The following is a 25803-nucleotide window of genomic DNA, read 5'->3' on the forward strand; positions in this document are numbered from 1 at the left end:
GGGAGAGGTAGAAGGGAGGGAGAATGGAACAGTGAAGAAAATCAGGACAGTTTAGCTCCATCCACCTAGGGCTGAATAGCTGAGTAGTGACTAGTTTGTTAACTCTTTGAGACATTTCTGTCTAGAGAATAAGACCCACAGAGAAGAAGAAATGTGGAAGATTAAGTCCTTTCTCTTTCTAATCAAAACAGCATGCTCCTTCACACGTTTTGGTTTCTTGTACTCTGTGACTGTCACTCAAAATAGCAACATGGTGACATATTCCAGATAGACTGAATGTGATCAGGCTTGTTCTCTTTAAAAGGAGGAATTTAATCCACATCAGAAGTGATCTGAAGCCTTGGTCCGATGATTCTGTCTTTTAGCCATGTACCCCAAATGCTGCCACTTCAGTAACTCAGCCAGGCACATATATGAAGGATTCAATGCCCAGCAGACACCAGGCACAGAGATGCTGGCAGTGGGAGGAGCAGCAAATCCCCACCATTCCTCTGCTTCCCCCTGAGATGGCTTTTCTCTCTGCCAAAGTGGTTCTTGGCCACTTATTGCCTTGACCCTAATTCTCCAAAAGTAATAAACCTCATGTCTTTTCCCACTAGCTGTATTATTTCTTCCCATCAGGCCTCTGCTCCCTCTGTTCCCTCTCCAGGAATGTCTTCTTCCCCACCTTCATCAATGGCACAATTCCTCTTTCAGGATTTGACTGTGCTGTCATCCCCAGGGAAACTGACCCTCTAATGCAGAGTTAGGAGTCTCTTTTCTGTGCTCTTGTTGCTCTTGTTCATATATTCATTATTGTTCTTACTATGTTATAATATTTTATGTCTCTCTCTCCTGTACTGTGAAATCCTTAAGGGCAGGAACCATGTCTTATCTTGGTATTACCAGATATTGTGGTGTTTGGCATATAGCAGTTATTCAACAAATGGTTGTTGAGTGGTTGGTAACATCTATTCTAGAGTGAGTTTCTAACTCCTTCAGTCAAGAAAATAATCATCCATGACTGAGTTGCAATTACTGTGTTGGCATCCAGTGGTATTGGGGTGGGGATAGGGGGTGGCTGAAAATATCTAGAGTGAATCTGAGAAACTGAACTTTTCTGTCATGCAAATATGAAATCCTGAGTTTTGATACAAGACATGGAAACACAGGTTTTGGAGAACTGTAACCCATTAGATCATCTACAACTGTTATTATGTCTTCTCTCACACACATTGGTGTACGATTTTGGGAATAGCTCCAATGCATTGCTAATTTTGGAAAATATCAGAGGCAAACACTTGCAATATTGCACCAGCAACCAGCTGGCCAAGAGAGAATGGTTGTATCTTGGGTGGAACAGTTAACCCCTCTAAGACTCCTTTCTTCAACTCTTCTACCTCATCTAGCTGTTCAAAGGATTAAACTGTTGCAGCATGAATCAAAGTGACTTCTAAGATGTAAAGTGCCATTCAAGGAGACTACTATTACTCCATTCTACTGTTATTATGGCAGGATGTGAGCCTCAAATCTTGACAGAAGCAAACTCTTTAGTCATGTGTGTGTATATTTTGGAGGGTGGTAGTGCTAAGAAAATAAAAAGAGCTCTTAATTACATAGTTTCTGATCTCTTGTTTAATTGTCTCTCCTCTATTCTAAACTAGGTCTCCACAAAGAATATGCTGCAGCCTGATGAAATATCTGACGCCAATGCAAATGAAAGAGTTTAATTCACCTTGAGATTTGTGCTGGGAGACGGGTGTTGATCTTTTGGGAAAAGGAAAGAAAGCACTCTCAGTGGAAGATCACCATAGGAATATATTTTCAAATACAAATGTGTTTATTAAAATTATTAATGAATAAATAGTTCAGACTCAGCCCTTCCATCCCTTTGTCCTCTACATAACTCCCCAAGAGGATACTATGTTTCCCTGTCTAGTTATCTGTGCTTTTGCTTTGCAGTCTGTGCAAGAGGGAGACTACAGAATTGAAGAGAGACTAGACTGATCATATCACAAAGGATTGATGTGAAACCACAGCTGAATATAGCTGGGAAAGAACGTCCCCATTGAGTTATACTTTCAGATACAACATGAGCAAATTCTTCTTTTTGCCATGCAATGAAATTTTACCTTTAGCACCTCTGCAAAGAATCTGGTAAATATTTAAATTGCCTTCCAGTTCTCTTTTGGACTTTGGATTTCTGTACAATGTATTTTCCTGTTGATACTAGCAAAGAGATGGCGATGTTTTATTTGGGTCATATGGTCTCTTAAACCTAAAGTCCTTAAATGCCATGTTTATAATCTAAGAACTATTGGATGCCCTGTTGAGGAATTAGGAAATATACTGGCTCAGTGTATTTTGGGAGAAGCAATGTCCCCAGACAAAGGGAACTGATAGTTTCTGTGGATTCAGCATCTTTTAAATACCAACATTGTCCTTATAACTAAAACTTAACACATATATTTAGAGGTACCCAAGGCAGACAGTGCCCAGCAGGGGTGGGTGTGTGTTGGGGGGAGTCTTTGTTTCGCCTCATCTGTCCTTTTAAAATAATCTCCATTGGAGTATCCATGCATACTAATGAAGTACCCAGCATGAAGCCAAAGGGTTTTGAAGTCTATTTTAATTTTTTAAAATTATTACAGAAATGTTCATAGCCTTCGATAATTGTATTCCAGAATTATAACTTGTCCTTTTGTGTGGTGATGGCAATCTGCTTCAATTTGTAAACCACACGTGTAAGAATAGGCCCTTAGCAGCATGTGACAGACACTTCAATAATTACAGTTTAATAAGGGCAATTATCTCCTACAGTACCACAGGTTGAGCCTAACACTGCTTTGATCACAAAAATATGGGCATTGAATCGTTTGAAAAAAAAAAAAAACCAAGGAAATTTTCGTTGCTCCTGAAAAGCATAAGAATTGTTAGGAGCTGGCAATGGGGTAAGCATAATATACAAAGTTTTGAATTATATGCATTCATTGCTCTTTATAAAAGCAATTAACACAGATCACATGTCCTTGATTATGTCAATTTATTTATTTATTATTTTTTTTTTTTACCAACTTTAAAAAATAGATCCCCTGGTCTGATGGCTTGAAGACCTAGTCATTGACTGTATAAGGTGGGTAATATTTTGGCCTCCGTTTCTATACTTTAAAAAAAAAGAAAATCAGGTTGGAACCCTTAGGGTTGGATTTGGATGTTTTTGTCTTTGGCTTATGTGTTCCTAAATTCATCCTCAGCATGTGCAGTTATGTGCTGCTGAATGGAAAAGAGGATTTATCCCAGGAGTTCTGATTCAAAGAATGAAAAGATTTTAAGGCCTGGCTCCTTTACATTTTCATGTGCTGCCACCACAACTCAACAGACTTGCTGCAAGCTGAATTTAAAATGACAAATCGTGAGTGTTAAAAACACCTTACGTTCACTTGGAAGTTGAAAAGTAATTGCATGCTTCAGTTGTTGTCATATGACTTTTCAAAGCTGGATCCCTATTAAGCTGTATTAACTAGATGCTGAAGAATACTGCTGAATATTATTCAAAGTTGTCACAGATTTTTTTTTTTCATGGTTTTGGAGGACATAGCAATAGCTCTCTTAGTCTTTATCTTAAAGAATATTTATCTTACAGAATGTATTTGTATGCTCTATAGTTTGAGATAATTGGGTACTTGATGATTATAAGATTGGGGCTTTCTAATTCCCTTTCACTACCGATTTTCCTAAGTTTGAGGAAGATTTTTTGTTGTTGTTCTAAAAGAAAAAATAAGTATCATCTGTGATAGGGTTAAAGATTTTGAAAACATTTATTGTATGTCTTAAATGACATTTCCCACACCTCCCTGATTAAGTCAAGGTCATTCATTGCTTGAAGACCAAATAAGCTTTTGTCTAGAGCAGAGGTGCTCAAAGTGGGTCTCCTAAGACAAGCAGCATCAGCATCAGCTGGGAACTTGGTAGAAATGCAGATTCCTCTGCTCTGCCCTATCTTACTGAATAGGAAACTCTACTGGAAGAGGCCCAACAACCTGTGTTTTAACACACTTTCCAGGTGATTTTGATGCATCCTAGTTTAGAATACTGCTCTAGAACAAAGCAATCACTGCTTAACTTTAAGTCCCCAAACTGACTTTGAGACTCCAGGAGGAGAGTATTTTTTGAAAGCCACATTTTATTGAAAGAAAGGATTTTTTTTTTTTTTTAATTTTTGGGCTGTACCTGTGGCATATGGAAGTTCCCAGGCTAGGGGTTGAATCAGAGCTGCAGCTGCAGGCCTACACCACAGAAACACCAGATAGGAACCACATCTGTAACCTCTATCACAGCTCATGGCAACACTGGATCCTTAACCCACTGAGTGAGGCCAGGGATCGAGCCCGCATCCTCATGGATTCTAGTTGGGTTCTTAACCCACTGAGCTACAACAGGAACTCTAAAGAGAAAGAATTTATCTAGAAAAACTAAATAGAAAATAGAAAACTTATAAATAGAAAAACTTATCTTTGCATATGAAGTCACAACCTTAGTTGTCTGAAAGTATAATGTTACTAAAAGCCACAGGATGGAGAACATGCAGGATGGGATGTAGGGAGAGTCCCTTACAGACAGAAAGTGTGAGTGCAGAGCTCTTCCAATCCCCACAAGAGGAAGAGGAGAGAGAGATGTAAAGAGACACAAATGACTTTGCATATCCCCTTCAAGGAGGGCATACCTGAAAAAAACAGGGAGATGTAAGCCAGGAATAATAAACACCCCAGCAGAATAGGTCCTTTTCTTTGATTCTGAGAGCAGTCCTGAAAATTGATAGCCCTCATTTGGCCTGGTACCATGTCTGACACAGTGCCTGAGCAGTGGAGTGGCAGTGGTTATGCATGTACTCAAGACAGCCTCATAGGCCTTTCACAGGGCCCAGTACTCAGGCTCCTTCCAGGAATAAAGGACTGATGTCTCAGAATAGGGCTGGGCCTGGTCAAGGAGGCTGCAGGGTGAGAGAATCTCTAGGGCTCTGAGGAGGTAGGGGAGCCTCCGTGAACTTTGACATGGGGGAGGGGAGTACCACCATGATTCTTGCTAACCAGCTGTGCTTTTGTTCAAAAGCTTTTGAACTAAATATTTTCTAGAAAGAGACTGTAGTAAACTATCAGAAGCTGAGTGAATGGGCTCTTCAAAGCAAGGTAAGTTACAGCAAAGAACAAAAGTTTTAGTTTTCACACACTTCAATCTGTAACCATTAAGTTGCGATCCTTCTAGTGCTTGTTACTTTGATCTGCAAATTATTTTATCCACAATGCATGGGAAATAGCAGGAAAAATGAGGGAGAACATTCCACTGAGTTTTTAGTACTCTCTCTCTCAGTTTTTAAGAGTCTCCTGGGAAAATTGGGCATCTTTATAGCCGTCATTATCTTTGTAAGGCCTCTTAGATACTTAATTCACTGAAATGTCAAAATGTTCAATGTCCACACCCTTGGAAGAGCTATGGGAAATGTCTGACACATAAGCATGCTCTCATGGTCATCTCCTGATTCCTAGCACTGCAATTCTAAAAATACCTTTCCTGCATTTAGTCGATTTCCACAGTAGGAATCACCAATAACATATGGGTAGTAAATAAAAATTAAAATCTTTATCTTCATTATAGAACTGATGTACTAGCCCCTCGGATCTCTGCTAAAATGTAACAGTCAGCCAGGCAATGCCTGATCACAACCCTATCTCACATGTAGCTGGAAATAACTTCCCTCATGTATGAGTGTCCTGCCTGTGTTCAGTATTTTAAGAGTATGTTCACAGAAGGCCCAGCTGAGGCCCAGATAACTAAAACCCATGGGGCTGTGATATTACACTTGACATCGTACACAATATCGGTATTAGAAATGTCACATGTTGCAGTTCCCATCGTGGCGCAGTGGTTAACGAATCCGACTAGGAACCATGAGGTTGCGGGTTCGGTCCCTGCCCTTGCTCAGTGGGTTAACGATCCGGCGTTGCCGTGAGCTGTGGTGTAGGTTGCAGACACGGCTCGGATCCCGCGTTGCTGTGGTTTTGGCGTAGGCCGGTGGCTACAGCTCCAATTCGACCCCTAGCCTGGGAACCTCCATATGCCGTGGAAGCGGCCCAAGAAATAGCAACAACAATAACAACAACAACAAAAGACAAAAAAAAAAAAAAAAAAAAAAAAAAAAAGAAATGTCACATGTGTACATTTCCCAAGTAGCATGATCTTAATTAAAATGGAGATGCTTTCTTTTACTTCCAAAAGCAGAGATAACATACTTGAACTGGAGACTTTCAATTATTAGGAGCACCTCTAGGCTTGCTTTCTGTGCCTGCCACATGGAAGTTGCCATCATGGTTAAGGCACAATCAATTACTGAGGTATTTTTACAGATGCATGCAATCCTGAACCTTGCTTTTTTTGTGTGTGTGTGTGTCTTTTTGTCTTTTTGCCACTTCTAGGGCCACTTCTGCAGCATATGGAGGTTCCCAGGCTAGGGGTCTAAACGGAGCTGTAGCCGCTGGCCTACACCAGAGCCACAGCAACTCGGGACCTGAGCTGCATCTGCAACCTACACCACAGCTCACGGCAACACCGGATCCTTAACCCACTTAGCAAGGCCAGGGACCGAACCTGCAACCTCATGGTTCCTAGTTGGATTTGTTAACCACTGAGCCATGATGGGAACTCCTGAACCTTGATTTTTATATTAGCCCTGTATTGACATTATTTTAGAGAAAAAATTTATTTTTGTATGCCACCTGAATCAACTCAAAAGGCAGGGATATGCAGTCATACGAAGTGATATAAAGATAGGGTGACTTAAGCCCTTTTTATTTGTTTTTATTATTCTTTAAAAAAGGGAAAGGTGCTTTAACAGCTAGAAACAAAAGGATGTCTTTTCATTTTTATCCCAGGCTTTCAGTATAGTACCTAGCAATAATGAATGCACAGTGTACTTTTGTTTAGTTAAGGAATAAGTTGATGGATGAATGAATGAAAGAATACAATGTATCAATTAAAAGGGAGAACAGGAGCAATGATCTTAAAATTTAGGGGTTGGAGATGAGCAAGAGGTTTCAGAGGTACAAAATATTATAGGCGCTCACTGAAAATTATTTAACTGAAGAAATAAAGACTAGAGAATCCATTAAATATCAATTGATAATGGTTAGAAAACCATTCTTGTTACTAACTGGAAAATAATATGTTGATCTCTTAATAAAACGTGATTTGCCTTGGTATAAAATTATCCTTAATAGGGATTAATTTAAGACAATCACAAATATTTTTACATTAAAAGTTATGCCACGTACAACTCCAGAAAGTGTACTAGGAGAGCTTCTGGAAAGAGTCATAGACCTCAATGGGGTGCAATGGAAGATATAGGCCATTTAATTGGGAACCAGAAAATTTGGGTGCTGGTCCTAGTTTCAAACTACTATTGTGACATTGGACAAGCCACGTGATCTTTCTGGAGTTTAGATTTCTCACCTGAGAAATGAGGGAGCTTTCAAATCACGTTCCCTGAAGCCCCAGAAGTTCCTTGGTACAAATTTACACTTTTGGTACCAAAGCTTCACTTTTGTTTTACAAATTGGGCTCCCAGGTGAGATAGCATTGGAAGAAAGGGAACTAGCTAAAAAACCCTTTAAAACACTGGCCATGTGGATCCCTAGATTTTACTGATCTAAATATTCAGATAACAAACTACTTATTCCCTTTTGAGCCTTAACTTTAGGGTAATACTCAAAATGTTGAATAAGTGGTATGGCACTGGCAGCAAGCAACTGGAAAGAAAGGCAGTGAACCAGGACAAACTGGCTAGATTTTGGCTCTGCCCTAGTGCTGGGCTGGGTCTTCCAAAGGGAATGGGGGTGTGACTCCGTTTCCATGGCGACCCTGAACCGCTCTCACTACTGCTGCTCAGAGTGCTGACCTAAGGTGCAATACAGGGAAATCAGAATTTAGCTACCTGTCTGGATAATATTTGCAATAATACTACACAAAAACACAGATAAGATTCAACTTGAAATAGTGGAAAAAAACATGAACTGGCTAGTCAGGAAAGCTATTAGGTCAATTGTAGAAGTGAGAGCAAAGGAAAAGTGTACAGAGGCCCTCTGGAGACTGCTGGCTTTATATAAATGAGTATTATATGAAAAGCACGCTTACCTCGTGGTTGCAGAAGCAGTAGATAATCGCAACGAAGAATCCCTAAAAAGAGGAGGAAAAAAAGAATTGAAGTTATTTTTGTGTGCACTGTGTTGTTTAGTAATCAATATAAATAGATAACCTGGGAGGAATACTTCACTATAGCAATAGGAAGTCAAGGCTCGATGAAAAACAATTACTACCACCCATATTCAATGCTTCACTACAAGAATATGCGACTAAAATGCCTTTTTCTTGTTAAGATTCTATTGTTTGGCTAAAAAGACTGCTCTCGTCAATCTGGTTTATATATTGCTGCCTTTAACATGGAGATTTATGGCAGAATATGTTGATTATAGAGGACTGGAATATAATTTTTGTCCCTAAAAGACTTAAAAACTAAGATCTTATAGATTTTAGTAGAGAAAATTTGCAAAGCTCAAGTGTCACAGAGCATAGTTGTGGGCCTGACTCTGCCCTGTGTCCCTGTGGGGAACTAGTAGTGTGCTGTACTCACAGCCAAGTCCATCTCCCAAATAAGGATGTGGACTGAGTAACCTCTGAGGTTCTGGTCACTACTCAGAAGATTCCTTAGGTCTGAGCTTTGAGCTTTAACTCTATAGAAATGGCCACAATAACAGCTCAGATTATTAAAACCATCCCTACCCTTAGGAAATGGTAGCTATAATGGTGATTGTTGCTGACTGGACAGTGATCTGCCTGACACTGAACCATGACTCAACGATGGATATTCTAAGGTGCTGATGTCTCTAGTCAGGGCAAGGGCAATGAAGTGAAGTCATTGGAACGTGGGTTCCAGTTTTAAGAAGGGTATGGATTCCAGCTCTGATAGACTGGATGTGTTGGCATTTCATAATGATAGAAACCTGTTTTCATGGCATTAGCAACTGTGTTGGTAATAATCCAGGCTGGGAAGCCACTGGTATTGGTTATGTTGGTCTTCGACATCCCCCTTCATAAAACAAAACCGAACGTGGCCCCCAGATTCTGGGGGAGGGAAGCAAAGGCTGAAAGGACTGTGGGTGGAGCTCTGACCTCAGCTCTGTGCAGTGGGTCAGTCTCAGGACAAATATCTGTCCTTGTAAAGATGTGTTCTCAAAGCTCGTGCCTCCTGTTTCCTATTTTCTTCCTCAGTTTTAAGATTCAAAACCTGGGAAGGCAGGCGAGGAGAAAGACAGAGAGGAGCCCTCTTCCTTCCAGGTAAGGTATGTTCTAAAGGGCCCTTCTAATCTCAGATGAGTCTCAGAAAACTGTTGCCCCTGCGTCCACTAGCTGAGCAAGTAGCTGCATCAAGGGTCTCCTTACCTGGAAGTGGATCAGAGAGTGCACCACGTAGTCGTAGATCTTCCCAAGCAGTGGGGTGGAAGGCCTCCAGGGAAGGACGACAAACTGGACGCCCAGCAGGGGCACCAAGATCAGAGTGGCCCGCACTGCCTTCAGGTACATGTGGGATTCCGCCTCCTGGCTTTCCTTCAGTTTCTTCACGAGCACGCGGAGGATGTTGAGCAAAAAGAAGAAGTTGACCTGCAAAGATATGATTGTTAGGAACAAATTCTCTGGGTCAGCATCACCGAGGGACACCCGCTTGCCTCAGTCCTTATTGATCCAGGGTGGGGAGCAGGAGATGCCTCTGAGGGCCAAGAGTCCTAAGAGGTAACACAATCATTCTACCTTCAGGGAACACAGAGCATCAGTAGAGCCAATACCCCTTTCAAACCTGAATTAACATTCCCTACTTTTTTTCTTAGGTGAGAAAATATTTTCCTATATATGTAAATACATTAGGTTTGACTCTAAGGAAGGTATTTATTCTTTAGGTTTTAAAATGATTTTTACAAAGGCAAGTCATAAATGACAAAGATCTTACTTTGTCTTTTCATTACAAAGATTTCCTCCTTAGCCCAGGACAACTTAATTGAAAGTAAAATGAGGACTGAAACATTTATCTGTAAAGTGTATGCAGTGGTCACAGCTGACCCAGACGTCATTTTTAATAACAACTTTTAAAAGGAAATAATTTGAGGTATAATATACATTCAATACAATGGAGATTTTAAGTTTACATTTGGGAAGTTTAGACAAAATGTATGTACCTGTGTAACAACCACTCCAAATAAGAAAAGAGCATTTCCATCACCCCAGAAAGTCCCTTCTTGCTCCTCTACTGTCAACAACTCCCTCGCCCTACCTCAAGTAACTGCTGATTTCTATTACCACAGAAATGGAATAATACATAGTGTGTATTTTGTTGTGTCTGGTTTCTTTGGCTTAACATACTATCTTTGAGATTCATTCATGTTATGTATATTGGCATTTCATTCATTTTTACTGCTGAGTAGTATTGCATTGTGTGAATAAAACACACTGGAGTTCCCGTCGTGGTTCAGTGGTTAGCGAATCTGACTAGGAACCATGAGGTTGCGGGTTCCATCCCTGGCCTAGCTCAGTGGGTTAAGGAGCTGGTGTTGCCGTTAGCTGTGGTGCGGGTTGCAGACGTGGCTCGGATCCTGCGTTGCTGTGGCTCTGGCATAGGCCGGCGGCTACAGCTCCAATTAGACCCCTAGCCTGGGAACCTCTATATGCTGCAGGTGCAGCCCTAAAAAAGACAGAAAATGAAAAACACATATAATTTTTTTATTCATTCTCTGGTTTGTGGAAATTGGAATGGTTTCCAAAATTTGACTATTAGGAAAAAACCTGCTATGAATGCTTGGATACAAGTCTTTGTGTGGGCATTTGTTTCCATTTCATTTGAATAAGTACCTAGGATTAGAACTGCCTGTTCCTATAGTAACATATGTATAACTTTTTATGAAACTGTCAAACTGTTTTCCAAAGAGGTGGCTTCATGTTACATTCCCTCTAGCATTCTGTGAGAATTCCAGTTGCTCTTTACTATTGCCAGCACTTGGTATGATTACTCTTTTTAATATCAGCCATTCTGGTGGATTACAAACTACTTTTGGCTATGTAGACTAATTTTGAAACCAAGGTTGTTTTAAAAATTTAATTGATTATTTATTTAAAAATTAGAATGACTTTCCCACCTGGAATAGAAATAAATGTTGCTCCCCCAAAAATTCAAGAAAGGATAGGGACCTTTAATGAAAACTGAATTCTTATGGGGTGTTGTATAAATATTCAAGACCCACGTTAGTAGGTCCTTGTGATCATACTTGAACACTTAGTAAGTACGTCACTACTCTGAAAAGCACTGAAAGAAATTGAATTTGCTTTCAAAGGCCAGGAAAATTAGAAGACAGTGTGGGTGATCAGTTACTAATGCATACTTCTTCAGTGCAGGAGCAGAATATGGTCTATGCCTTTGACCGTTTTTATTTTTCTTACCTTTATCTGAAGCAAACACAGGGTTTGAAATTAATGAGGAAATAATGTCTATATTAAATTTGATGGTTCTGATGTGGCCAACATATAGTAAACCATGGGTATAAATAAAGAGCTTGGATATAAATTCAGACGGTCTTGTTTTCTCCTGGCCCAACTTCTTACTAGTCATGTGATTTTGAGTGACTTAACTTGAATCTGTGGGTCTAGTGTTCCTAATGAATAAAACATCTTGATATAACAAGAAGGGCTGCTGTTAGGAACAGCATGGCAGTGTATGTGAAGTGCCTGAAATACTTTAAGTGCATGATTAGTAGTTGTTATGGTGATGGCTCATGGACCAAAGGTGAAATGGAAGGTGGTTTAGTTTGCCAGAGCCCAGGGGAATTTAGTGCAGGAGGACTCTGTGGTCTCCACTTTCTTATCAGCAACATCTTTGTCTTTGGTCTTTACCTTTAAATCAGAGAATTTAGTTATAGAATTTTTTTTTTTAAAGCAACCCAGAAACCTATATTGTTTGTATGGCTTGTACAGAAATGGGCTTATGCTCCCTCCACACAATTACATTAAATAAAAACTATTTTTTAAAAGGACTCTCAGATCAAATTGCTCTTATTACAGATGATCATTAAATTATCCTCATTTTGAAGTTACAATATGTATGCTACATAGAACCATCCTCACAGAAAACTCCACAGAGACAACACTGTTGATTGAAAAGGCAATTCTCACCACCAGTGCTGCCATGACAGGGCCGTGGATGATGTAAAGCAGGTTGGTGTCCACACTCAGCCAGCAGCTGAAAATGAGAGGAGGGAAGATATTAATACAATTGCAATTTATTTACAAACATGTTAACTACACCCCACAATACTTACTTGTCATTGAACAACACTGCCCTAGTAATGGCATGAGCAGTAGTTGGAATCAGCGGGAACCCTACAATGTGAAAAGGTAGAAAAGCTAGTTATACAGCCGTATGGAAAATGGTAGTTTACTTTCAAGAATAGTGGCACATTTAACATCTTGTCTATATTGCTCTGATGTTTTTGTGCAAATCATTTTTGGTCAAACCAGATCAAAGGTGCTCTTAGAACATCATGTTCTTTCAGAGAGTTTGGTTAAGAGTATGCGGATTATCAAAAACCTTTTTCCCAAATCATCTAATCTGGCAGGAACACTATCACTCTTGCTTCATTAGAATACCATTGTTACATCTGTGATGATAATGATGGTTTAACTAAGACCACAGAGCTTTTTCCTGTGTGGGAATAGACGGGAGCTACAGTTGTCCAGGAGGGAAGTGGCCTGACTATGAAAAGCCATGGTCTGACTACTCCAAAGACTCGATGCTCATGGTATTCTAGGATTTTTGTTTTCCTATTTTTATCATGTGCATTGATCCTCTTTTCTTTCACAAAGAACAGTTCAGAGTAGCTAGTACACACCCTAGCTTCTGTAATGGCTGCAGGACCTTTATTAAAGCAGCTCACTATCTACTTCCCTGAAGAAACTTTAAGGGCCAGTCAAAAACAACTTTGAATTTATAAAAGGAGCAATGAAGACAGCTGCTGGCAATGCATCCTGTCAGGCTGACTCTTTTAAAAATCAATCTTCATTCTATAAAAGTAATCTAAAGTAAAGTTGTAATTTTTGTGGGGAAAAAAAAAAAAAGATTATCTTTTTCTTAGATGTACCCATGCACAGGAGAATATTGTTTGATTTGGTTGAGATATTTGTAGAAAGGGTTTTAAAAATTATCAGATTTAGAAATGTCTCAGAAGTGAATTAGAGCTACACATCTTTATTTTCTGTGAATTATATGCCAAAAGAGAACAACCAGAGCTTTCACCTAAGAACAACCTCAGCTTCTTAACCCATGAAGCATATCATTGATTAAATGTTTGACTTGAAAGAATTTTGAATTTGACTGTGTACACAAAACATAATTGTGTTTCATTCATAGCCATTCTAACATACCATTTTCCCACTCAGGTTTAGAATCAGAAATTCACTCTCTGATGTATCCTGAAATACACATTTTAGAATTAGCCAGCAAGAGAAGCACTATGGCTGTCTTACTTCCACCTCATCATATGGTAGAAAAGAAAACGTGTGTCTTACTTAATGTAGGGCAATAAAGACTGGTATCCACTAATTCCCAGGGCTGTTTCACCTTCATCTGGTCACTATGCCTCTTTTTATGCAGTTTTTCTTTCCTTTGCCTCTTCTCCCTCCAGGCTTCAAGAGCCGTAACAACCTTTCCCTCCCACTAAAGAGGGTGAGATGTAAGAATAATCCTCTCTGCTAGGAACCTTCTTCAGGGGCACTAGATAAATTCTATTTGTTCATTATAAAAGTCCATGGGGGGAATTTCCTTCTTTGATTTGTAACAAGGGGAAAACCCAGCAAGGATAGGAATCAATCTGAAGAGGGTTGTAAAATAAATGATTTTTTTTTTCCTGAGAACTAAACTTCAGTATTTGAAGTTGCTTCTATTTGAGCAAAATTGACCAGTAAGTGGTCTGGTACAGACTTGTAAGGAAAGAGACAACTGAAAGAAACATTTCCTGTTGGGGACAAGTTCACTACCAGAAACGCTGCACTCAAAGGGTGATGGTTATAATGTCTCTTATAATTCTTTAGGATGGAGTGGGTACTATTCATCACAGCTGAAATGAATGGATGAAATCATTACCAGCAAACAAAGTCAGGTCTTAGGACACAGTTTTCTTGGGTCAAACTTCCTGCTGTCCCACTTTCAAACTCTTTTCAAAACACAAATTACACCTTATTTCCTGGCATTGGATCTAAAATTTAGGACCTATCATACTGTTTTGGTGTGAACACAATTTCCAAAGGACAATCAAGATGTTATCCAGCAGAAATTTCTTCTTCTCTGGCACCTGACGTGAGATAGCCAGGACAATTACAAGCTTGATTTCTAGCCTTACTGGATGGTTAAAATGGGTGGTAAAGAAAACCCCAGGATGCTGAGCTCTTGGGGGTGGGGGGCAGCACACAAGATGAGGCAGTTTGGGGGTGTAGTCTAGAGGCCTGTCCAGGTCACAAAGACCTCCCTTCTATCTTTTTCTGGATGTGTTGCCATCCCCAGACATGTTTGCGCTGTGTGACAACATCTCCCTCAGTGTCCTTGGCTATAGTTCATTGAACCATGGCTGGCCTCCTGACTTGACATGGACCCATCAGATCCTCATGCACTTCTATTCAGAACTGGGAGTTAATGACAAAAGTTTAGTTTCTCTGTGTCCCTGGAACATAAAAATGTGAAATCAGGAAGCCTTGGGTAGACTGTATTTTCCATTAGTACTGGGGAAGAAGAGACCCTGTGATCTGTGGTCTGCAGAGAAAGTGAAGGATTAAAACAGATCCTAAGAGAAAAGGAGAGAAGACAGAGGGAGAGAGCTCCTGCTTATCTGGCCTCAGGATAATAGCCCAGCTGCATTCTGGCTCTTGACTTCCATGAGATACGCTTAGAGTCTGATAATTTCTTTTTCTGATTAAATTAGAGTATCTTATTCTCTGTTACTTGCAACCAAAGAGCCACAGCATCATCAGTTCAACTTTGAGGCAACCCAAATATCTGCCCTTTGACCTACCATTAAAGGACTATCCCACAGGGTTTGGGTAACGTTATTTGGTTAAAATCTATCTCCTCCCACTAGGGAGGGGTGTTAAGAAAACAAAGATTTCATCGGGCCCTCCGGTGGATTAGACTTTGCGCTGCTTATAAGACTTCCCTGAAACATTTCTATACAGTTGGTAACAGTATCTGTTAGGCAGAAGTTTAACTACAAAGGGTAATGTATTTAGACAGCTTATGGATTACGCTCCCTTCTCAAGAAAGCCTGCCTCTCTTATCAATGTTTTTAGGGGCTCCCCAAAATACTTCATTAAAGGGCAGGCTTAGTTGAAGGCAATCCACAGCCTCCACTCCAAGAGTCACCTTGTCTGTGCCTAGTCAGGGCAGCCCTTAGCTCTGCAGACAGTGCGGAATAGCCCTCAGGGTCTTCCTTCCAGATGGAAGTTTCACAGAATGTGTTTTTAACCCAGAGCTTCCCCCCATCTCATTGCCCTATAATCTATCTGCTCCCCTTCCACCACTGGGAGCTGTTCTTTTAGCAGCCCTAGGGGAAGGGGAGCATTCTAGACAGTCCTCAAGAACCTTAACTTACTCAATTGGTACAGAAGTAGCCACATTTCAAACAATCCTACTATAAGCTTTTCAAAGCCATTGCCATGCACTATAATGCCAGGTAGGTTCCATTTGGATGCCCATGTGGTTATATCAATTGCTAGCTGGACTCCACTTCCTGAACTTTCACTGAGGAATCCTGCTGATGGACTATGAGGAAGGAACATTCTTGTGGAAGGGAAGTGGGGCCAGGATAGGCTAGGTACATAATTCAAAATGTGAGGTTCTTTTTTCTCTAGAAACAGGTGATAAACCAAACTGAAGAGGGTCTAATCAGATGGTCTCTCAATCAGGGCATGTTTTCTCTCGCATCTGTTAGCTGGGTTTGTTTCCTGAAGACATTCCCCTCCTCTACACTCACCCTCATGCTCAGCACAGTCTGTATGAACTTGTCAAACACTTCTACCAAGTTCTCACAGAGACTAAACCCCTGTCAGCAGCCGTGCCCCTCTCTCCTCAAAGGACCTGGGCCCCGACTCTTCTCTGAGACCAAGACTAGAAGAAGATTGTAAATATACAGACAGAGGTAAAGATGGCTCAAAACTCAACTGTGGAAAATACCTACCCCAGCCCAGGACATGATACCACCACAGGCGCTGTCCCTCAGCGAACACGGACACCACGATCAGAGTGTGAAGATAGACCCCCTCGCAGAGCATCCAGAAATAATTGCATGACATCATGTACTGGTGGAAGAAGTGCAGAACCTTGCAGATCGGCTGTTGGAAAGAAATGGAGATACTCAGTGGAAGACACTGGCAAGGGTTTGGCAACAGAGTGTGTGTGAAAATGAGCCAGAGTATCTGCATTCAGCCTGAAAGGCAGTTTCCTCAAGCATCTGTCAACACATGGCATCAATCAGAGTTATAGTGCATAGATTATATTACATATAAACCAACAGCCAACCAGAGTAATGGATGCCTAGTCCCCCAAATGTTCTTTTCTCGTTACATTCTGGTGACTTATATAGACTAGACAGGTTTATTTTCCTGCCATGTGTCTGAGACCCATTTTTGACAGAATCCAAGAACTTGTCACATGACTTCTATGGCCTTTATTCTATGACCAACGAGAAAAATAACACAGACATTGTTAATGTTTTCCTAGAGTTCACTGATCCATTAGTGATGTCTCCTCAGCAGTAAAAGAAAACCAGGTGATAAATTTCTCATATATGAGCCAGGAGCTATGTTGAGCTGAAATGAAGGGAGTGATTTTGCATTTGTGAAGGAGCCTTAGTTTCTATATTGCGATAGAAGTGTTTGGGGCTCAGAGATAAGGATGGCATCCCTGCTTAGTACTTAATACTGATGTGGGTTCCACATTTCTGGGGCAATCAGATTAACTGCCTATTGCTGTCTGTATAAAATAATCATTGCTTAAATTGCATCACAGAACACCCTAAATCATTTCCTAGTCACCTGAGAGTGGGGCTTGTTATCTGGGCACTATTGATGTTTTGCACTGGATAATAATTTTGTTGTGGGGGCTGTCCGGTGCACTGACTGGTGTTCAGCAGTCTTTCTAGCCTCTATCTGCTAGATAAACAAAGGTTTCCAGACATTTCGAAATGTCCCCCTGGGGAGCAAAACGGCCCTGGCTGAGGAACATTACCCTAGGTATTTAAATGTGCTTGACTCTAACAACAACAACAACTGAGTATTCAAGGCCTTATGTATTAGGGATGATTATTTGCATTAATATTTTACCAAATGCTTGGCTTTAAATTATGTTGCTCCTACTGCATTTTGGATCTGTCTGGATTTCAGGACTTCCTTTTTTATCAAGTGAGGTAGCCATAATGTTTCTTTCAGTACCACAGTAACCTTTTCAGGACCACTCATTTCTATTCAATGCATAGCAATAGTAATTCATTTACTGGGAACCTGATGTGCTGAGTCCTTTTAGGACCCACTGAACATAAAATGAAGCCAGGTGAGTCTATGGGAAAGCTGATAGTGCATTTTCAGAGACAGAATCAATCATTGATTCTGACCAAAGTGGAACAATAATGCAGGGACTTCAAAACATCAGGTAATCTACAAGCAATTTACATTTATCTTATAAAGGCATCCTTTTCCATCTGCTTACCTTTCTAATTGGGGTTATCTGATTTGATATTATGATTAGTTTGCATTTATTAAGCAAATATTTGCTATGGGCATGGGACACACAAACAAGGGAGTAAAATAAATTCACTTGATACCCTGGATTCATTTTAAAGACTATATATGTGAAAACACTATTTCTTCTAATCAAGGGTTCCAGAGTAGATGCTTTGGTGGCTGCCACCTGTGGAGGAAGAGGGCAAAGGTGATGGCCCAAGCAAAGAGGGGGCTCTGTGTCCTCCACAGAAGATTTGGCTGCACATTTTCTATGTAGTCAATCCTCATTAGTCACAGAAGTCATGTTCTAGCTGGCCAAATACAGTAGTATCCTAAGGAAAAAAGTGTGAGATGTTTTCTGTTTGGCTTTAAAAAATTTGGCAAGGGAGAATTAAAAATAAGAACCAACTATTTCTTTCTTTTTTTTTTTTTTTTTTTTTTTAATGGCCGCACCCATGGCATATGAAGGTTCCCAGGGTAGGGGTCCAACTGGAACCAGAGCCACAGCAATGCAGGATCTGAGCTGCATCTGTGACCTACACCACAGCTCATGGCAATGCCAGATCCTTAACCCACTGAGTCCAGGGATCGAACCCACAACCTCATGGTTCCTAGTTGGATTCATTTCCACTGCACCACAACAGGAACTCCCCAACTATTTCTTAAAGGACAATCTGCTAGACTTTGGTTAAAAACACATATGTTATTACTTAAAACTCTTTGATTTTTTCAAAATGGTAGCTCTCCTCTCTTGAAGGGAGAGGGGTATTTTGATACACAAAGAACTGGAAAGAACATGTGGCTTACATTTTCTTCTCTATTCCTTCGTACAGCCTACAAACTTGAGATGCCCTTTCATCTACTCCTTGACATTGAACTCTAAAGGGTGTGGGTGTGGCTTATTTATGGGAGCATGAGGTCTTGAAAGCAATGATGTTATAGTGAATCTCTCTCAATATATCCATTTCAAATGGAATAGTTTATAGTAGAGCTTCTCCAATTTCAGCATGCATCAGAATCACCGGGAGAGCTTCTTAGAACACAGATTCTTGAGCCCCAGGAGTAGAGATTCTGATTCAGGTCTAGTGTAGGGTCTAAGATTCTATATTTCTAGTAAGTGCCTGAGTGTTGTTGCTGTTGGTCTATGGGCCAATTTGAATGCATTTAGGGTACAGAGGAGTTTCCTAAGTACCTGACTCCTGTTTTGGTAACTTGCTGGTCTTCCAGTACAGATAATCTCAGTCATCAAAGAGCACAAGCTTCTTGTTCCTGCAGACTCACAATGCAATGGGAAACATCCCGACTCTGATGCCCACATACACTAAAACCTCATGAGGAAAAATTACAGAACTTTTTGTGAAGATGCCAGTATGGCTGATAAACTAAAGGGCAAAAGGCTCTCATATCAACTTGAAAACTGTCAACTGGTACAGTCTTTAAAGCTGGCTGAGTGAAGGAGAAAAATCCCCCAATCAGAAAGTCAGCATTAACTTTGTAGGAAAGTACTGCAGTCTTTCTCTAGAGGAATTTAAAGACACAACTTTTTCAATTAAATGTGAGTTTATCATGCAACCCTGAGCTGATTTCTGATAAAGCATCAGAGCAAATGAGCTTGGATCTGTGCAACTATAGTTGTAATTGGCATATTTAGAGGGGAAAAAGTCCTGGAGGGAAAAAAGTCCCATTTGCCATAAACACATCAGAAGATGTCCAAGAAATTGGCAAAGGAAACACTCTGGAAGTGTTCAGAAAACAAGGCCAGAGAAAACAGAAAACATTATGGGAAAAAAAAAAACTGCCAGAAATGTAGCGGGGGAATAAAAATTAAGTTTGCTACACTCAAAAGTCTTTCTCTATGTGGTATGATGAGGATATTATATCATTGGGGATTTTTAAGCCATAACTGATTTTTATATTCTCAAGCCAGACCCCTTTTGGTTATTTGTGATTTTAAAATCTCTGAGTATGTACAGTCTGCTTTTACACTTAGTTCTTTTGGATTTAAGCAGTAATTTCACACATGCTCTGAGTTTCCATATTTTCTATGCTATCTAACACAGAAATGAACCTGGGCACCACAGATGGAAAAATACATGTGCTTAAGGCCAAGACAATGGTAACAACTATAATATAAATAGTAATAGCTAACATTTGAGAGTTTTTATGTGCCAGACCCAATTTTATGGGTTTTAGGTGTACTAGGGTTCACTTAATTGTCTCAAAAAACTCTATTACCTCTCTCAGGAAAATTAGGCACAATGAGGTTAAGTAACTTGCCCAAGATTAGAATAATCTGTAAGTAGAAGAGTTATGTTCTGAGATCCTACGGTTCAGCAAGAACAGTGCTATAGTATTTGGAGCAAGGCACCTAAGCACAGCAAATACCAAACTGAGTATTGCTCCATAGCTTTCCAGCAACTAATCAACATACCCCAAGGGAATGTACAAAACTTCTAGCATCTCAATTGGAAGTTTTTGAGAATGAAAATAAATTTCTAAGAAGTTCTACATTAAATTCATAGCAGCCTTCTCCAAGCACGGCAAACCAGCTGCAGAGTTGAGATGGAGATTCACTACACAAACCATGCCACAAGATACCATTTTAGGTCACTAATTTCTCCTGCAGAAGTAGCACCCATATTGGTCGATGAGAGAAACTGGAAATTGGGTTGATATTTACAGCCATTTTAGGAATAAATTCTTCAAATCTATATGGGAAAGTGGTTGATTATAAATAATAAATTGTAAAAGGAATAAAGAAATCTGCTATTTTTGTTTTTTCTCTGCACCATATGATCTTGGTTAAAAGACCATTTATTGGTTTTGACAGGTAAGTGACCAGGATAAGGTACCTCCTTCTGTGATCAGATCTTGGCATTATTCTCCCTGTACTGTCCATCAAATCCATCATAATTTTTCCCTCTTAATCTAGGTCTTTCATAAGATACAAAAATGGATAATTCCAATATAATTTTATCTGCCATTGATCTCTCACCTCAGAAACTCTGATATCCCTGTCACCTACCTCACATTTATATCCCTCTCTCCCACCAGCCTCCTCTGGGCAGGGCAGAAGGAGTCCTGTTCCCACCCTGGGTTTCGTTAGCTTCTATGGCGTCACACTCCTGAGCATCCATTCCAAGCTGATCTTCCCCTGACTAGGATGAAGTTCTGCATACCCTGTTAGCTCAGTTGTCCTGAACAACTGAGACTTAGAAGAAATTCAGTCTGTTTTTCAGGACTTGGGATTATGTGATTTTACTTATAAAAGAGGCTATAGAAAATATGACCCCATCGTTTTGGCTTTTGGAAAAGGTGCAAAATGCTCAGGATCCCAGTAAAAGCCAATCTCTCTCTATTGTCCCTTTCAGACCCAGATAAAAAGTTCAGAGAGACATTTCTATCTAGAAAAAGACAAGTAAGTACACTGCCAGCTTCCTTTAGATGTAGCAAGAACAATGCTTTTAATTCTGTCTCTTGACTCTCTGTATGTAGATCACTGAATAAGCAGATAGAACCAGAAAATGAAATTTTAGGTATTATGGAAATGAAATGTTCAAATGACACAAATGACAATGGGCAATTTTCACATCACTCAATAAACTAAGCATCTATTTATTCCTTATTTATGCCATGAGTTATTCTGAGTTTAACTTTTTTTTTTTGTCTTTTTGCTATTTCTTTGGGCCGCTCCCGCGGCACATGGAGGTTCCCAGGCTAGGGGTCGAATCGGAGCTGCAGCCACTGGCCTACGCCAGAGCCACAGCAATGCCGCATCTGCAACCTACACCACAGCTCACAGCAACGCCGGATCGTTAACCCACTGAGCAAGGGCAGGGACCGAACCCGCAACCTCATGGTTCCTAGTCGGATTCGTTAACCACTGCGCCACGACGGGAACTCCTGAGTTTAACTTTTTAAAACAAGAATGTGAAGGAATGAGTTTCTCACCTTGGTTTTGCAGGAGAGGATCTGCCTACTCCCCCCACCCCCCAAAAAAAAAACTTCTAAGGGAAGAGATTGACTATTTTGATGGGAAAGGGACTATAAACCCATAGGGATTCCCTGCTGAGGAATGAGAACAGTTTTCTTTGGCCCCAACAAAATAAACCTTTACAGAAGTAGTGTGAAAGCATTTGAGATGATGCAGCTTTCTTTTATAAGAAATAACTTTCTTTTTAATATATCCCCTAGGGCGCTGGGAAGGAAAATATTTTTGCCTCCTAACCGCTGATTCAGTGACCTGAGAATTGGGTCAAAATGAATTAACAATCCACAACTCTGCCTTTAGTTTGCTTAAAAAAAAAATTATATATATATATATATATATATTTATTTATTTAGAGAGACAGATGCTTGAATCACAGATAGATGAATAGATGAAGTACTGACAGATGTGCTTTAGTTTATGCCTTTGGTTATGTTTTTCAAGTTAGTTGCAACTTCAATCAATCAATATTTGTAGATTGACAGTGTCTATTAATTTCCCCCTTTCAAAAATTTCTTCTAACTTTTTTGGGGTCTGTCTCTTCTTTCTTGGGTTTTTCCTTTATGATCTCCATTCTTCTTGGCTAGGGAGGACCTTCATCTCATGCTTTCTGGAATGTCAGCTTTTCAAGAAAAGTGCAGTATTTTGAATAATTTAGAGTTATGTAAAATATCTGATTTTGCAGATGACTTAGTAATATGCTGATGACATAACTCTCAGTGTTTGGATGTTATTTTCTCTGTCTTTGTAGAGGTGGGGGACTTTCCAGCTGAGAATGATGGGGATTTTCTAATTAAACCTCTCCTAGTTCTTATTTATTCTCTGTATGTTCAAATATATTACAATAGGAAAAATTCCTTTATTCTTAATACCTGTATTTGTAGTTTCAAGTGCAATTTACTTTTGGGTAGGAAAGGATCCTCAGGAAACTGGACTTCTATATAGCATTTATAGCAGAATATGCATTTTCAAGGTCAGATACAATGTTTAAGACCTATGTCTCTCTCAGAAATAACAAATAAGCAGTCTCAAGGATGAAGAACATATATCTACTTGAGCACCCTTTCCTGCGCTCTCTTAAACTAATTTTGCCATGCCTCAAGAGAGAGCATCCTATGTTTGTATGTGGAGGATTAGATAAGAGATATACAAAAATCTCATTGGAAAACAATGACTGTGATCGAATAGAGAGAGAACTTAAAATGAATGACCTAGGTTTTTTTCTTTTGGGCCAAGTGCATGCATCATCATTTACAAACATGAATTAATGTTTGTCTCCGTGGTCAATTCTCTCTCTCTTTTTTTTTTTTTTTTTGCTTTTTAGGGCCTCATCTGTGGCATTTGGAAGTTCCCTGGCTAGAGGTCGAATCAGAGGTATAGCTGCCAGCCTACACTGCAGCAATACATGATCGGAGACATGTCTGGGACCTACACCACAGCTTACAGGCAAAGCCGGATCCGTAACCTACTAGTAACCTACTAAGTGTGGCCAGGGATCAAACCCCATCCTCATGGAGACTGGACAGGTTCCTTACCACTGAGCCACAACAGGACCTTCCTAGTCCTTCATTTTTAGTCTTTACTATTTATATGTATTTGGTTAAAGGCATGTGTTTCCAAATTTTGTTTTAGGGAAGAAACAGACATTTGGAAATTGCAGTGTGCTCATGCACTATGACACTCCCCGTTTACCAGTGTGAGTGGGCTGTGACTGGTGGCTTATTCTATTTGAACCTCAGAGGAAAGGAGGTCTGAAAATTCTCATTCAGACACACAGAAAAAAATACCCAGATTTTTTGTTCCTTTGTTTTCTACTAACAAACACACACACACACATACTTAAGAATAGGTAAATAAATGACTGAGCCTCATGTATATAGCTGCAAAACATAAAGGAAGCTGTTTCCATGTGGGGCTTGGCACATTCCTAGGAATTGTGAAGATAATGTCATAAATAGATATTTCTCCCAAATGGCATGAATTTAGTTCAGCCTGAAGACTAAACTTTGAGTTTGGGGTGCTCAATAAACATTTGATTGACTGAATGAAATTTTACCTTTCGAGAGTTTCAGTTTTTTTCCCCTAGGAAATTTGCTCTTTCATAGCAAATTTCCAAGCCTGTTAGGTTAAAAATATACTGATTAGGAGAACCAGGTGTTAGTCATGCTATAAAGATAAGCTTCTTTCCGGTTTTTCAAATTTCTATCACTTTGACAATGTCTAATTGTGAGGCAGCCATGCCCATTCCTTCATATGCAGAAGAAAGCTTCCTATTAATTTCTTTGGCTCCCCTATGCTCACATTCACATTCTCCCAGGGAATCAGCTGCATAGTGGCTAAGCCAGGTCCCCAGGTACTTGCTTAGAGGCTTTCTTAAAGGTTTCTAGGCAGTAGGGGGGCTTCAGGGTGGAGCTGGGTTGCTTGTTGGTGGCTAGGAGGCAGCCTGTGCTCAGTCACTGGCAGTGTGTATATAGACGTATCTGTCCCTAAAATAGTCTATGGAAGCAAAAACATCCACCAACGACAATTCATGAGACTAAGAGCAATGAACAGAGTAACGGATTGGTTGGGAAAACCATGAGCAGAGACTGAGCGAGCTAGCCCAAGGGCAAGGGTTAGCTGTAACCTTATGAGCAATTGCTTGTAATATCATGCCCGTGGAAATTTTTTAAAGATTTAGGCTTCTTTGGGACTCTGGGATAACTTCTTGGAAGTAAGCAGGGAGGTTTTTATTACTCTCATTTGATGGATAAAGTAAAATGGCTTTTATAATTTAAAAGGCTTTTACATTTTAAATTTAAATGGCTTTTACAGTTTTTCTGAGTGAACTTGGAAAAGCCCTGAATTTATGCTATTTCAAGAAGTTAACTGGTTTAATATGATCTCATAATGGATGAGGAGCCCCCTTTAGTCTAGCAGCCAGAGAGTGGGCTGGAAGCATGATATATAGGTGTGAGGACCCCCTTCCCCCAACAGAGATAGGAGAGAATCTATCCAAGAATTTACAAAACCTCATAATTTGACTGAGCATTGCTTCCGGGTTGGTGGGCTGGTTACTTAATGAGCAAAGAGCCATTTCCTGGCCTACTTTGTATAGATAGGAACTTTCTCAGGGTTTCCACACTTGATGGGAAATGGTAGACCCCAATTTGAGCTTTCTTTGCTGAGATATTCTTAGTGGCTTTCACCTCTGTTTGAACTTAGTGTGGGTCAGCTTCCCTAATGATATGTAGTGTATGTGTGCAATTATGGAGAGCCATCACTTTGAAATGCTGAGCCACTGGCTTTAAGAACAACCTTCCTAAGGAACTAACTCAGGATAATCAAGAGCACCAGGTAGTCCAAGAAGACAGGATGGGCTTCTCTGTAGGAGGGTCTGGAATTGAATCTCACCTCTATCCATCCACAGTGCAGAGGATGTGTGTCTTTCCTGAGCCTCAGTTTACTCAATTAATAATGGAAACAATATTCACCCTTTGCTGGGGGCTTATGAGGGTCAAATGACATGATAAGACTTTTATTAAAAAAAATTAGTTGACATGAAAAAAGAAAACTCATCAAGGTAAACCCATTGTCCACCTCAGATAGAACTCTGTCTCAGATAACAGATGCCATGATTCAAAAAGACGGATCATAATGGCTTTCTGGATGTATTCACACTGCAAAAATTAGTAACACTGTGGATCCATTAGAAGCCAAATTAAGCTGCTTTCCCATGCCACACCACTGTCACACAGGATGCACGCTCTGGGCAGATTTCACACATTTTTGTCATTGGGTTGGCAGAGCTGTCAAATGCCAGTTTTGAGAGATGAGGCTATCTACATTTGCTTGCATAACATCTTTAAGCAGAGAAACAAAAAATGAAAATATCCTCTGGCCATTCAATGTGTGCTAGGTAACTTCTGTTTGTGCTTCCTAATTAGCTCTCTCCCCAGCTCCTGGGCCTGGAAAAACTGTTCAACACATGCACATCTCCTGACAGG

General features: G+C 40.1%; 1 protein-coding gene across 4 annotated transcripts in view; it reads right to left on the reverse strand.

The window, feature by feature from the left end:
• CALCR (calcitonin receptor) overlaps window positions 1–25803 on the reverse strand; it is a 123643-nt gene that overhangs the window by 4051 nt on the left and 93789 nt on the right. For all 4 annotated transcript variants that reach the window (XM_021102242.1, XM_021102245.1, XM_021102244.1 and 1 more), the window contains 5 exons: window positions 16290–16443; window positions 12387–12447; window positions 12241–12307; window positions 9469–9687; window positions 8164–8205 (listed from right to left, as the gene is read on the reverse strand). In XM_021102242.1, the coding sequence (XP_020957901.1) occupies window positions 8164–8205; window positions 9469–9687; window positions 12241–12307; window positions 12387–12447; window positions 16290–16443 (543 nt within the window). The remainder of the gene's footprint in view (window positions 1–8163; window positions 8206–9468; window positions 9688–12240; window positions 12308–12386; window positions 12448–16289; window positions 16444–25803) is intronic.

Source organism: Sus scrofa, chromosome 9, assembly GCF_000003025.6.
Source record: "Sus scrofa isolate TJ Tabasco breed Duroc chromosome 9, Sscrofa11.1, whole genome shotgun sequence".
In the NCBI taxonomy this organism is placed as follows: Eukaryota; Metazoa; Chordata; class Mammalia; order Artiodactyla; family Suidae; genus Sus; species Sus scrofa.